The following is a 16,352-nucleotide window of genomic DNA, read 5'->3' on the forward strand; positions in this document are numbered from 1 at the left end:
TTAAAATGCTTGTATAAATGTAAAATAACATTTGACAATTCTTATAGCACAATTTATTAAAATTTGCCACTATATTTATTTCGTTAAATCATACACACAAATTGCTGTATTTTAACATATATTCGAGCACTTATTACTATATTTATTATAGGATTACTGGCGCGCCTACTAATCTGTCCGCCATATTTGATTTTAATTACGAACTGTCAAATCACATGTATTTGACATAAACACGTTTTTGTACAAATTTTATTTTTTTTTAACAATATTTACAAATTTAAAGTTTATAAAATCATTGTGTGAAAATAAATCAATATTAAACTAAAATTCTAACCACACATTATTATTATTATTATTATTATTATATTTGATGAATTGTTTATAACGTTAAATATTACATTTATAATTATGGGTTATGGAAAATTTGGACCTTTGATAGGTGCTATTGATGAGGGTACATCAAGTGCCAGATTTTTGGTATGTACAAATAAATATATAAAATATTAACAATTTTTTATATTATTTTTTACTATTTTGTAGGTTTTTGCTGCAAAAAATGCTGAAGTTCTAACATATCACCAGATTCCTATAAAACAAATTTATCCTAAAGAAGGATGGGTTGAACAAGATCCTAAAGAAATTTTGCATTCTGTTTTGCAATGTATTGAGGTAAAAATAATGGAGGAAATTTACTTAAAATTACTAGTTTTGCTAAAATACTTTTATCGTGACCTTTGGACATGATAAAGTCTACCATTTTGTGCACACGTATAAAGTATTAAATAAGAACCTTTTTGTTATAATTTGAGTTATTATATTCAAACAGCATTATTTATAATTGAATAATATTTAAGAGCAGTGAGAAAATAATTTTACCTACTAGTTTTGCTAAAAAAATACTTTATCGTGACCTTTGGACCTATCATTTTGTGCACACAGTATAAACTATTAAATTAGAACCTTTTTATTATAATTTAAGGTTATTATATTCAAACATTTTTATTTATAACTGAATAATATCCAAGATTAATGAGGAAATAATTTTTAATCTATTTACCAATGTAAACATTTTATCTTGTGGAACAACAATAGTTTTTTCCTACACTTTTGGTAGAAGCTGAACTAAAGTTTCATTGCGAAGCAAAAAAAATTTTACCACAAATATTAGTATTATATAATTAAAAACAGAGAAGTTATATATCAGTATAAACTATTCAAATTAGAATCTTTTTTATGGTATTTTGCAGTTATAGTTCAAACATTTTATTATAATTGAATAATATCCAAGACCAAAGAGAAAATAATTTTTAATCTGTTTAGTAATTAATAAACCAATGTAAATATTTAAATTTGTGCAACAATAATACTTTTTTTTCTCTACTTTAGTTAAAACATAACTAAACTGTTTCATTATGAAACAAAAAAATCCACCACAAACATTAGTGTTTAATAATTTATAATTAATAAAACACAAGATAATTATATGTATCACAGTAGAAACTACTAAAATTAGAACCTTTTTTATTATATTTTGCATTATATTCAAAGATTTTAATTTATAATTGAATAATATCAAGACCAATGTGAAAATAATTTTTAATCTGTTTAGTAATTAATAAACGAATGTAAATATTTAAATTTGTGCAACAATAATAGTTGTTTCCTGCACTTTTGGTGAAAACTAAACTAAACTGTTCGTTACGAAACAAACAAAATTTTTATCACAAACATTAGTAGTTTTATAATTAGAAAACACAAGAGAAGTTGATAAAAAAAATATTAATTAATTAGTAGGTTGTATGCAACATATGTAGTTTTGGGACAACTTTTAGGTGTCAATATTACATGTATTTACTAGACTTACAGCTGGGTATCTCAAACTCCGAGGTGAACTTACTGTAATGACTGGACTATCATTGTTACTTCAAGATTGCACAATTTGATACACTACTTTTCACTTTAATATTTTTATTTTAGGAGAGTGTTGAAAATTTTGAAAAAACTGGACATTGACCCCACCGTATCATAACCACTGGTTTAACAAATCAAAGAGAAACCACAATTGTGTGGGATAAATTCACTGGGCAACCATTGTACAATGCCATAGGTAAGAAACAATAAAATGTTATGAACTTCTTTTAATAATTCAAAAACATTTTACTTGTATTGACAAGATGAAGAACTGATTAATTTTTTGGGAAGGCAGGTCCGGCGGTTATGGACTCAATGAAAATAAGTTTAAAAAATGCCATTTGGCGGTCGAAAATGTTTATTGGACAAATGTACATCAAATTATCAGATATTTTATAGAGATTTTAATAATGTGTACACACTTTGTGTAATTTGTTTCGTACCAAGATTTTCAATTACGATACGGGAAGTTTCAGCAATTTGCCTTAAAGCACGATGCCATGCACCCCACTAGTAAGTTTTATAAAATATTTTTCTTTACAGTTTGGTTGGATATCAGAACCACCGAGACAGTTGACCTCCTCCTGCAAAAGATACGTAACAAGAGCAAGGATCATTTGAAACACATTTGTGGACTGCCAATAATACATATTTCAGTGCAGTCAAATTGCGTTGGCTCATAGATAATGTGCCAGAAGTGAAAACTGCAATTGATGCTGGTCGTTGTTTATTTGGCACTGTTGATAGCTGGCTAATATGGGTAAAAATAATAGACTATATATACATGCAATGCATTTATTAACTTCCCGAAAGAGAAGTTTATATTTTCATCAAAAAATCCGATTCGCTAATTTTATATTTTCTCGGCGTTTCAAGCCATTCTGAATCGAATGAGACTTAATTTGGAAAAAGTGTGTGATTTTTGCCGTAAATCTACGTTTTTCCAAAAACGCCTGAACCGATTTTAGAAATTTAAAAACCATGATGAGGATTATCGTTTTTCACTTTTGTGCGACAATCTGCCGAGCCGTTTCTTTGAAATTTGGTAAAAAGTGTTAAACTTTTCGGCCTCATTTATGCTCATACTACCGAATCGATTTAAAAAATCAAAAACTGTTCGAACGATATTAGTTGGGAACGATCAGTTTTAGGTGAAAATCTACCGAGCCGCTTTCTCGTAATCAACTTGAAAAAAAAAATGTAAGCCGATTTTTATGGAACTTTTTTTGCGATATATATCATGGTTTGTAGAACTTACTGAAATATTACGGCCTTACAAGTAGTTTAATTTTAAAATTTATCAAAGTTTGAGAAAATAAGTAGTTGTTTTGACGTTTGTTAAAATTAAAATTAGACGATTTACTTGGTATAACGATAGAGTACTTGGTCTTAATGATCATACTAAACCATTAAAGTCCTACGGAAACTGGTTCATTATAAAATTATTGATTTATAAACATTTGTTTTTAGAAAATACTCCAAGTTAACGTGTTGGTTTGTTTTCAATTATGTGTAAATTATTACAATCCACTTGAAATACTTTTAATCACTCATAAATTAATTTATTTTTTATCGAATAAGTCGATTATTTTACACATATCGAGAAGTTTATGTAACTTGCGTCAAGGCAAAATACCAATACCAACTAGTTTCTAAAATTTTCTTTTGATATTTTTAGAATTTAACTGGTGGTGTAAACGGTGGTATACATATGACAGATGTTTCAATGCATCTCGTACAATGCTTATGAATTTGAGCACTTTGGAATGGGATCCTGCTCTTTGCAAATTTTTTGATATACCGATGAGCATACTTCCTGAAATCAAGAGCAGTTCCGAAATATATGGCTACTGGCTGAAGGAGCTTTGAGAAATTCCTATATCTGGAGTAAGTATTTAAAAATATTGTTATAATACTATTTGGGCTTGCTTATATTTTGAAATGATTAACTTTCCGTAGAGTAGTTATATAAACCAAAAAAAATCGAAAGTGAAATATTTTATATATTTTTACGTTTCAAAAATTTATGAATATTTTGGCATACCTTAGAAAAATGTGTGTGTGTGCGGAAACAAATATCCGTCGATGATTTTGCGAACAGGGATTTCAACCGATTTGCCAATTCTTGTCATGATTGTTTTTTTATTATACTTCTTTTAAATGATCTTTCTTTCTATCATATTTATGGTGCACAAATTTTTTATAACATTTTTTTTCTATCAAAGGCTTTAATTTAGTGTTTAGGTGACCAACAGTCGGCACTTTTTGGGTCAAATTGTACACAGCAAGGACAGGCGAAATGCACATATGGCACGGGATGCTTTTTATTATATAATACAGGTAAATATAAAATATTTGATATATATATATATATATATACAGGGCCGGTCCTGGGGTCCTCAGCGCCCGCATGCAAGATTTGTTCTAGCGCGCGCCCCCCCCCCCCACAATAATTTAAACTGTTTTAACATTTATCTCTAAAATTATATGAATATTTACGTAAATTCACACAAAGAATTAGAAATAATCTAAAAGCGTATAAAATACATTGATTTTATTTTATTTAGAAAATTTAAGTGATTTGCGGGTTGACCATTTAAATATTTTATATATTCAAGTATTTCTAACATATATGTAATATTAATATTTGGCTTTTGAAACATTTCACTTATTTTATTAAAGTCATTTTTATTTTTAAACATAACATTCATTTTTCATGTTCAATTTTTTAAATTTCATTTTAATTCTTTCTTCATTATTTACAATACCCAATACCCAAAATTGCATCAGTAACTTATCGATATCGTAAAGTCAAATTGAATTCATCTTTACTTTCCCATCTGATTCAGAATATTAGATTGTTGTTTTAAAGTTAAATTTTTAACGTATTTTAAAAAGATGCAAAAAATTACATATTTCCTGAACTATATCGAAAACAAAGCACAATTATATTTGTATCTGTATTATTAACTTCCCGTAGGGTAAGTTATTGTAATGGGCCGAAAATCGGAATTGAAAATTTTTACATTTCTCGACGTTTGAAGGTTTCTGAACGTTTTGGCATACCTCAGAAAAAATGGATGTGTGTGTGTGTGTGTGTGTGTGTGTGTGTGTGTGTGTGTGTATGTATGTATGGATCACAATTTCCAGTCACGTTTTAGGGCGCACGGATCAACCGATTTGAATGGTTCAAAAAACATTCGATTCCTATTGATTGGAAAAGAGCTGATTAGTTTTTGGCAAAGGCAGGTCCAGCCGTTTCGGAGATACGGAGCAAAGAGTGCAGAAAATAGAAATCGAATTTTTGAGCGAACGGAGTATCCGATTTGAATGATCTAAAAAACATTCAATTAGTAATGATTGGGAGAAGTGTTTATTACTTTTTGGCAAAGGCAGGCCCAGCCATTTCGAAGATACGGAGCTAAATATGTAAAAAATGGCAGTTTTTGAGAGAACTAAGCGTCCGATTTTAAATGATTCAAAGAACTTTCCGCTAGTCTTAACAAAATAATTGATTTTGAAAAAAAAAATTTGTTCTAATTTTTTTTTTTTTTTTTTTTTTTTTTTTTTAGTATTTTGTATATCGAAATATTTCAGATTTTATTTTTCATTCTGACTATAGTTCTAATATACTTTACAAATAATTTCAACTCTGCAATTCGGTTTATATATTCTTATAAATATTACACAATGTTACAATATTTATAATAATCTATTTGAAAACATTCAGTATTCTTCGAACATCTCGTTACGGTGCGGGAAGTTCCAGCAATTTGCCTTAAGGCACGATGCCATAATTGCCTCAAGACAGAATTCCACTTATTTCTGCTTAGTTTATAATTAAATTTAGTATGGACACCACTAAGTACAAAAAAAGTTCACGAGTTTTGTTTCTAAGTAGATTTTGCTTCTATTTTTCACATTTGCTCCATTCCCATAAACCTAACCAAGCATGTTTTCAAAGTTCAAAGTTAATCAGATGCGAAACATTTTCAACAAATACAAAAGTTACAATTAATTTTCTAAGCATGACTTCCCATTTTCCATTTTTCTCTATTATACTTTGTATCTATTTTTTTTTAACAAATTCCGTTCAAACTAAATCATCTCGCATTTTTCATCAATAATGCCCAATAATTTAATCTTTCGTAGGTTTGCGCTTACGGTATTGAACACTAGATAATTTTTTTTTTTCGATTTCACATCAACTTCGATCGAAGAAAATTTTAATAAGTTCATTAAATAATAAGTAGAACAATAATTTACTAATTTGCATGAGTAATTAATTGTTTCTACAGATATCACATTGCAAACTGATATGCTCTCTGTTTCTACGTATCCATAGTTAAGTTAGATCGTTTATTATAATCTATTAAGTATTTTGGATTTTATATTATTATAAATACGAATAATATATTTTCAAATCTTGTTTTGGCGCCCCTAAGGCGTGCACTCGCATTTTTTGCATGCATTGCATGCAAGGCAGGACCGGCCCTGTATATATATAATATATGATAAAATTGTTCTTGGGCATCCATCCAGAAATTAAAAACAGTTTTATTGAAAGAAAATGTTTTTTATTCAGAAAACATACGTTTCGGGTCTTGTGATTTGACCTATCTTTAGTGCTACAATTATTTCAGGGTTACAATTTAAAACAATAAAAAAAAACATAATTACAGACAAAAGTAAACAAAAACATTTTTTTATTATAAAAACAAATCTTTATAGACGATCTCGATGAAGACCGAACGTATGGATAAATAAAGTATTTCAAAACTTCTTTAGTTTTTTTTCTTGATGTTACTGCCCGATTCTAAATAACTCATCAAAATATATATCAACATCAAACTCATATTTCAATATATATATATATATTATATATATATATATATAAAATATATATATATATTAACTTAAAAAAAATTGCTACATATTAGTAAAAATTTAAATTATGTTTACTTACATTTACCATAATTGAATTTATCACAGGTTCAGCAATAATCCAGTCCACCCACGGCCTTTTAAGTACAGTTGGTTACAAATTAGGACCAATGCTCCTACCACATATGCCTTGGAAGGTTCCGTAGCTGTAGCAGGTTGTAATAGAACTATTTTTGAGATTTGTTTTTCAATATTTTACGTTGTTACATGTCAATTTAGGAGCTGCTATCCAGTGGTTGAGGGACAACTTGGAGGTGATATCAGATGCCAAAGAATCTGAAGAACTTGCCAAAGTGTTGATAATTGCGGCGATGTTTATTTTGTTCCTGCATTTTCTGGACTATATGCACCTTACTGGAGGAAGGATGCAAGAAGGTATGAGACAACTAATGAATTCAAAATTCTTGAAGTAAAACTTCTTTAGGCGCGACTAGGGTGTAAGTCCGTGCAAATGCAACGGAAAAGGCGTTACGGCCGAATCGTGTGCCAACAATTCGTCATTCGCTCTCGATGATATCATTGCTATACTGGTCGATTGTGCTTAGTCGTCGCATATGTGAATCGAGATCTGTCGTTGTATGCGTACCGATATCAACAAGGAAATCGGCATAGATAAATAAACATTTTAAAGTTACATCGTAGTACAAATCTTGATTTCATGAAAAATTCCTGAATCAGAAAATTTTTGTACCCTGTTCCTTGAAAATAATAACACAAATTCAACATTTGTGCCGTGTATTAAACGTAGGTTTATTGATTAGAAATTACTTTTATATTATTCGTAGTTTCTATAAATTTTTGAAGTTATTGAAATAGAAAATATTTTTGAGAAGACAGATTTTACAGCTGTTTAAAGAATGAGGTTATATCGCCAGCGAAAAAGTAAAAAAAATACAAGCAGTCAATGAATGTATGTTAATTTGAATTACATAAAGTTCTTCAAACACAATTACTTGAGTGAAGTTGCGAAAACAATATTTGTTTAGGCGCTGTTTAACATAATCCATTGTGTGAACGAATATTATAGAAGTTATTAATCAGCAATTACTACACCTCTAATAAAGGTTCATTTCTAAATGCTAATTACAATGACAAACCGATCATGTCGTATTTGAAGTATGACTATAATTACATTATTGTTTTTAAATATTATAAATATTTTTAATGCTATTATAAATATATAATTTATAATTTATCATTATATAAATGTGTATAATGGTTGACACTAATAAATGTGTGCATCACGAGTGTTACCATTTTAGTAATAAACATTATTGAAAATTGTTATATGATGTATTATTTTTTATTTAATTGCATGTTAAATTTACGCGCACTCTTTTTTTTTAAATCTCCTCTTACCATAACTGATGTTTTATCATTTCAGTGTTATTTGTGGTTTGACTGAAAACACTAAACCAGGCCATATAATTAGAGCTGCCTTGGAATCTGTCTGTTTCCAAATACATGATATTTTGCATGCAATGAGTTTGGATTGCTCGCTTCCTTTGAGCAAACTTTTGGTTGATGGGGGCATGACTAATAACGATCTACTAATGCAGACACAAGCTGATCTTTGTGGAAAACCAGTTGGTAAGGAACATAAACTCTAGTGGTGCATGACATCGTGCCTTAAGGCAAATTGCTGGAACTTCCCGTACCAGAATTAAATATTTGAGAAAAAAAATTAGTAATCAATGAATACTGATCAATGGTCAATAACAATTGTTTTAAACATTTTTAAATAGATAATCATAATCACTATATATTTTATCGTTCATAAAATATACAGAGACGATCTTATTACTTAAACTTGAGAAAGTTTACATTAGCAAGAGGTGCCGAATTAATCCATTTAAGGATATATTTCTTACGATTAGAATGACGCATTTGAAATATTTACATTTTCAAACGGGTTGTAAATTTAAAGTACATATTTGAAGTACATATAAAATTTTGTATATTTTTGAAAATTTCGAAAAAAAAAATGGCTGAAAATTTTGAAATTTGCTTGAACCGTATAAGTAAATTTAATTTAACAATTTAACAATCTTGGTACGGAACCCAACAAAATTAGTAAAATCTCATTTTTAAAATTTCATCAAATATCTGATAATTTAATGAGCATATACCTCTCTAATGATCATTTTTCACCGCTAAATATCATTTTTTTTACTTTTTCTTCTGTATCTCCGAAACCGTTAGACCTGCCTTACCAAAAATTTCATCAATTCTTCATTTCGGCAATACAAGTAAAATGTTTTTTGAATCAATCAAATCGGGTACTCCGTTCTCTCAAAAATTGAATTACCGTTTTTGGCAGTTTTTGCCCCGTATCTTCGAAACGACTGGACCTGCCTTTGCTAAAAACTAATCAGCACGTCTCCTTATCAATACAAATCGAATGTTTTTTTAATTATTCAAATCGGTTGATTCGTACGCCCGAAATAGTGGACGAAAAATTGTATCCGCCAGCACACACACACCCATACACCCCCCACACATACATACATTTTTTCTAAGGCATGCCAAAATACTCGTATTCAGAAACTATTTTTTCATTTTTTACGTTTACTATAACTTGCCCTACGGAAAGTTAATATATTATTTTTTTTATTTCTGATTTGTGTGAAACGACAGCTTTGGGTTGTGCGATGGCTGCAGGAATGGCAGCTGGCATCAATGTTTGGGAAATGCAGAGTAATGCTGTTCCTCATGATATATTTTATCCAAATATCACTGATGATCGTAAGTTTGAGGAATAGACAACAATTAATCAATGCATATGGCGCAATTCTGCCGTAACAGACCTCATAAATTAGCGTTGCCATGGCAACGCTCTCTTATGCTAGTTCTTGGTATTGAAGATTATGAGAATGTCTATTTATTTGCCGTGCGATCAGGCGTATTTTACATATAAACAAGGGAGAATGTTATGATAACTGCTTCATTATTCATAAGATCATTCCTTATCTTAAAGTACTATACTTAAAAGTACGCCTTATCCCATGGCAAATAGACATTTTCATAATTTTCACTACCAAGAACAAGCATAAGAGAGCGTTGCCATGACAATGCTATTTCATGAGCTCTGTTACAGCAGAGTTGCCCCAATATTTAAATTTTTTATCAAATACTCTTTAACAAGTGTTAGTTTCATATAATGTACGGAATTTATGTATTACTAGTAAATTATTTAGTAATCATAGTTATTATTACTAGTTTATTGAATTTTTCAGATCGCGATATGAGATATTCCCGGTGGAAAATGGCTGTGCAGAGAAGTTTAGGTTGGGAACCAGAAGAGAAAAAGAAAATAAAATGGGGTTCGTGTTTCTTTATACAATGAGTGCCAAATTCAGTACAATCGATTGATAATATTATACATTCCATATATTTTATATACTGTTTATAAATCTATATATCTATTTTTCGAATAAAATTATTGGGACCAGTATATCAATGTTCATTTCTAACAATCCATAAACATTCATTTCATAAAAATCATTGATCATTCACAGATTGATAGCTTTGTGTTGCAACGTTATCAATCGATTGTAGTGTTAATGTTATTCTATCATGTTGTGTCAAACGTCTTTTAATCATGATTTATTGTTCCAGATCGTAAGCAAAAATGAAGGCTTCAATACCAGCTAGTTTATTCATTTTATCAACATTTATCATATTGACTTTAGCTAGTCTGAAAAGCCAGTCATAGATTTTAATTGTTTTAGTATTTTATGCCTTGAGTGTTCATTTGAGTGCCATATGTTATGCCAAAGTTGCATGAGGTATTTTTTGTGATATTTTACTGAGTCATCACACTAATTTTTAAGTAGCATTTTAACTAATTTTTAATTGAGGAGATGCCAATGTTTCTTATGTATATATGTGGAATAAACATTTTAGTTTTTAATTGAAATTTCATTAAATAAGGGATCAATATATTAAAATTTCTATCGGAATGCAATACCGGTATACCGACCAAATTTTTGGCTGTATTAATACCAGTATTCACCTTAAAATTACCGTTTTTTTCGGTATTTTTACATAAGCACTAGTCGATATATATTACACTCAAGTTTAAATTTCCAGGAACAAATTTATCTTCAAATTCCTTAATTGCATAAACAGATATATCTTTAAGTGATTCTATAGTATAAACAAATGCCAAAATATTATCTCAACTCGTCATTAAACTGAATATTTATTGCTTTCCAAAGGGCTTCATTATTGGGTTACAATAAATAAAATCGGACTGATAGTTAATGATTCCCAGTAGAAATGAATCGTGGCCAGAGGGGTAAAAAATTGTGGTGCAATATTCAAATTTTGTTTTTAGATGGACCGGACAAAATTTGTTTTCAAAATTATGAAAAATTCATGGAAAAACTGTTTTATATGGTTTATTATAAAGAAAAAACATGTTTCCCACCTGATTTACACGTCTAATTTTATATTTACACGAATTATATATAATTTTTATATGGAAGAATTTTGTGGGCGACCAAGATTCGTTTCTTCGGAAAATAGATGGTATTTATGTGGATCACGAAAAAAATCAACTTTAAATAATTAATTAGCACCAAAATTCTTTAAGACTGTAAGAATTGATTATTTATGCCCAAATTACTTTTATCTAATTCATTTATTAGTAATAAAAATATATCATAATAACATTTATCAATAATATAAAAATTTCAGTCTGACCTAACTTTTCCTCTCCATTCTACAACTTAGAAAATACTGGCTTTTCACCCTTCATCGCCTGAGCCATGCAAGCGTTTATAAAATCTTCGCTTTGTAACAATGTTTGATTGTAAGCAGCCTGGAATAAAATAAATTTATTACATTCATATATATATATATATATATATATATATATATATACATTTGTATTTATATTTATATTTTTAAATTTTTACTTACAATATGATCTAATCCTTCTTGATTAGTATGATCCATGGAATAAATAATACTTTTCTTTGTCATTTGTACTGCCACTGGACTTTTAGATGCAATTTCTTCAGCGAGATTTAAACAATGTGATAAAAGGCTGAAATAAAATAATGTAATAAAATATATATGACAAATACAACTATAAATATAAAGAATAAGGGTAAAATGATACACATATCACATATGATACTACATAAAATATAGCAAACGAAATCATTTACAAAATATAAAAATATAATTTGTTAGAGCGGGTCCCTGTTATACAAGTACCGCATTATGCGGGGGTTACCTGTATTTTCAAAAGTAAGCCAAAATTTTGCAAATCGTATTAAAAAATAAACAAAAAGTAATTAGTTTTTATGCATATTTTTACATATTATTGTATATTCATTTGTGGTCTGATAATTTCGGTTGAGTATTTATAAAATTAAATTGTTAATAAAAAAAATTAAGGGAGCACATTTTTTTTTATTAGAGCAGGGGAGCACGGTTGGAAACCACTGCATTAATATGTTTCTCGAAAAATAGACTTAACCGGATTTTACTAGACATTATAAAATCACTTAACATACCTCTCTTTATTTTCAAGAACTTTTCCAATAAGTCCACATTCAAAAGCTTCCTTACTTTGGAACTTTCTACCTGTAAAACACAGTTCACGAACCAGATTATTATTACCAATGACCTAAAATAAATAAATAGTATTTAAGAATGATTATGACAACTTGTTATAATAATAAATAATTAGAAATACCTTAGGTAACCTTTGTAAAGTACCAACATCTGCAGCCATTCCTATCTCGACTTCTTTAACTTGGAACCAAGCATCTTGTGTGCAGTACCTTTTTTATATACATAATATATATTTTTATATCAATTTTATAAAAAATATATAACTTATGATATTAACTTGTGATTTCTCATTCAATTCATTATTGATTAAAAAATCAGTAAATAATAAAAAAGTGGTTTTTATGTTTATATATTTATAAAAAGATTATAAAAGCAAAAATTGCAAATGACCAATATAAGCAATTGTTGAATGAAGCACATTTAGGTTATTTTAATGAAACTTTGCCTGATATAAAGTCTATAATTTAAACAAATTTACTAAAATATGATATAGCCCTACGAAAAGTGGTTTAAAAACATTCATTAAAGTTTGAAATAATTAACTGCTCACTTAGTTAGAAAATACACATAAAGGTTCCCTTTATTCACTTAAATAAACTTAATTTTAATGTTTTTAAAAAAAAAAATTGTTTGTAGATTGAAAATAATTCAGATTTTAATTTTTATTCTGGCTAAAGTTCTGAAGCTCACTTATATACTCTAAATAAATAATTATAACTTTGCAATTCCGTTTATATAATTCTTATAAATATTAGACAATTTTACAGTATTTATAATGATCTATTTTAAAACATTTAACATTCTTTGATCATTTCGTTACAGTACGGGAAGTTCTATCAATTTGCCTTAAGGCACGATGCCACACACCACTAGTTTTATTTTTGATTTAACATTTATGAAAGATATGAATATAATTAATAATTTTACAAATCTATTGAAAGATATCAATTAGAAATCTCAATGATTAATTCTCTTAATAGTGCTCTAAATAAAAACACTTTATTTTTGCAATAAAACACTTTTCATCACAAAGCTGATAAATCTCAATTCTTATATTAAATGATTTATTCTTTATTTATATTATATATTTATTATTCATTTATTTATTTATTTATTCAAAGCCCAAGGCAATAATATGATATAATTAAATTTTAAAGTGTGCAAATCATAAACTAAAGAAAATATAAGAGAAAATTAGAGTACTGAGAGTTCATAGATAGCTTTGTATTATTATGTTTGCGTATATCAAAAACATCATGCAACTTGCCTTAAAGCAAAATGCAACTTAGACCTAGATAAAAAAATGCTTTATATCTACCTTACCTCAAATCAGCAGCAGTAATTAAATCGACACCAGCACCAACACAGGCCGAATGAACTGCAGCCAGGACAGGTTTCGAACAGTTTTCTAAAGATGAAATTGAGTTTTGGCAATTTTTTATCATATTCATCATAAATTTAGCTTTTCTGGCGACATCTTCAAATTCTGCAAGCTCTCCTCCGAGCTTCATCATGTCTTGGAGATCAATTCCTAGAAAAATAATAAAAAAAAATTAAAAATAAACGATTGAACTACTTACTAAATTAAATATATTAATCTATAAATGTATTACATATATATATATATATATATATATATATACGTGGTCTGTTCAAAAGTACCCGGAATTACTAATAATTAAATTTCGCGGGTCTGGAGTGTCTGATTGTCAAATTTTTTTTATTGTGTTGGTATACATGCCCCTAAAGTATGATGAAATTTTCAGCTATATTCACTGTTTACTTTGTCTGTGGTAGTCGCTAAGGTTCGACGTGTTTTCTGAGCTCGGCGATTTTTACAATGGAAGAATTGAAAAGTCAAAGAATTTGTATTAAATTTTGCGTAAAAATGAAATAAAGTGTTGCAAAGTGCAAAAATTCACCAGATATGGTTCCGTGTGGACTTTTTTCCTATTCCCAAAGTTGAAGAGACCCATGAAAGGACGGCGGTTTTCCTCGATTGAAGAAAATCGCTGAGAGTGCTCAGGACATATCAAAAAGTGAATATCAAGGGTGCTTCGAAATTGGAAAAAATCGCATAAGTGTATTATATCTGGGGGACTACTTTGAAGGGGACCACATTAATGTAGACGAATAAATAAATATTTTTTTGAAAAAAACGAAAATTCCGGGTACTTTTTGAACAGACCACGTATATATATATTACTAGCTGTCCCGGCAAACGTTGTTTTACTAACAATAAGTAATAGTATAGGAGCCAGCAACGTTTTCGAGCAAGCATTTTAGTCAGGCTGGTTTTTTGGTATGTGGTCCTTGGTGCTCTCTCGGTTAGGGTAAGGGCCGTATGGCAGCTGGAAGTGGTTGCGTTAATTAGTGCGCAGCCAATTTGTACAGCGCGATTTCAAAATTTTGAAAGCATTTTAGTCAGTTCAATTTCGTTTTTTTGACTTCGAATAGGTTCACCAGACTCAAATTTTTCGTTGCCAGACATTTTGGGCGCTGCTAAATATGTGCCAGACGCCAATTTATTTATTAATTTTTAAAAATTCAAATCATTTTAGTCCGTCTGAAATTTTAGTATTATTGTTCGTTAATGGTAAAAACACGTAAAATAATTTGCCAGACGTTTCTGCGGTTGTTAACCATGTCTGGCAAGCAAAAATGTCTGGCAATATGATACTAGTTTATAGCATTTTAGTCAGTCTAATTTCCATTTTTTGATATTGATATGACTTGATATGATCTCTTGCATAAGTTATCCAGATTCACATTCTTGTGCCAGACATTTTGGGCGCTGCCAAATATGTGCCAGACGCCAATTTATTCATTAATTTTTTTTAAATTTCAAATCATTTTAGTCCGTCTGTAATTTTAATATTATGTTCATTAAGGGTCAAGAAACATAAAATTAATTTGCCAGACGTTTCTGTGGTTGTTAAGCATGTCTGGCAACGAAAAAAGTTTACCAATATGATACTAGTAGACAGAGTGAGACAATCGCCAAATATATTGGCGCGAATGAAACAAAAAACTATTATACTCGTAAGAGCGCAATACGTTACTATTTAAAGTTAGTGCAATTTCAAATAACATTTCATAAAACAAATAAAATAAAGTTAAATAACCTAATTCCTAATTAGAAAAGACAAAAAAATTGCATCATATTAGTCAATTTTAATTTTACTAGCTCTAAAAATATGTTAATGATTCTAAAATATTGCTGTTAATATTTTCAAAAATTTGACTCGACAGTGGTTAAGTAACATCGTCAATTTCCTAAGAATATCATATTTTAAGTTTGCAATGAGAAATGACAATAATCATTATTTTTGTTGTACGCCTTTTTTTATCGCAAGTTAACTGAGTCAAATGACTTCATTTTACATGGTAACTTAGTTAGCAGCAACTATTTGTAACACAATACCTATACTTAATACTGGTAATACTAGTTTTGCTACCTACTAGTTCAAGCTACCCCTAGAATAGAATCTTAAAATTCTAGTATATATATACAATATATATATACAGCAAAACATTCTCCGCTCTTTTCTTTCAGCTTTTAGCTGTAAATGAAGCAATGTTTTTTTAAAAACAAAAAGTGTATTTAATATTCAAAAATTCAAATGGGATCATTTAGATCAATATGTATCACTATATAATGATAGTATTACGACCTAGGTCTCTTAAATCAAGATTATAATGGAAATTCGTTTTTTTAACAACGAATAAAAAACGTCTATTATACAGATTTATTCGTCTTATGGCTTAATGATACAATAATACAGTAATGTAGCTACAGGTTATCTCCTTCTCAGTGTTGGTACTAGAAACTGGCACATTGATTCAATATGATAACTGTTTAAGCACTTTGGATGTTATAACACGCCTCGCATTCATTTATACATAAT

The 16,352-nt window shown here is 29.0% G+C and overlaps 2 protein-coding genes and 1 pseudogene across 5 annotated transcripts in view; 2 read left to right on the forward strand and 1 right to left on the reverse strand.

Annotated features, from left to right (window-relative positions):
- Window positions 1–16,352, forward strand: part of LOC113389071 (calpain-A-like) — a 609,920-nt gene that overhangs the window by 328,394 nt on the left and 265,174 nt on the right. The gene's annotated exons all lie outside the window — the stretch shown is intronic.
- On the forward strand, window positions 381–10,214 carry LOC113389076 (annotated as a pseudogene).
- Window positions 11,490–13,975, reverse strand: LOC113389079 (delta(3,5)-Delta(2,4)-dienoyl-CoA isomerase, mitochondrial-like; the record flags this gene model as incomplete). Its single annotated transcript, XM_026626138.1, is given in 5 exon segments — window positions 11,490–11,680; window positions 11,782–11,908; window positions 12,384–12,496; window positions 12,566–12,653; window positions 13,768–13,975. Coding segments are annotated over 5 exon segments (635 nt in total), but the record flags the coding sequence as incomplete, so codon positions are not given.

This window comes from Ctenocephalides felis, unplaced genomic scaffold (assembly GCF_003426905.1).
Source record: "Ctenocephalides felis isolate EL2017-DRISC unplaced genomic scaffold, ASM342690v1 CF-g0.4_SCAFFOLD_03573, whole genome shotgun sequence".
Classification (NCBI taxonomy): domain Eukaryota; kingdom Metazoa; phylum Arthropoda; class Insecta; order Siphonaptera; family Pulicidae; genus Ctenocephalides; species Ctenocephalides felis.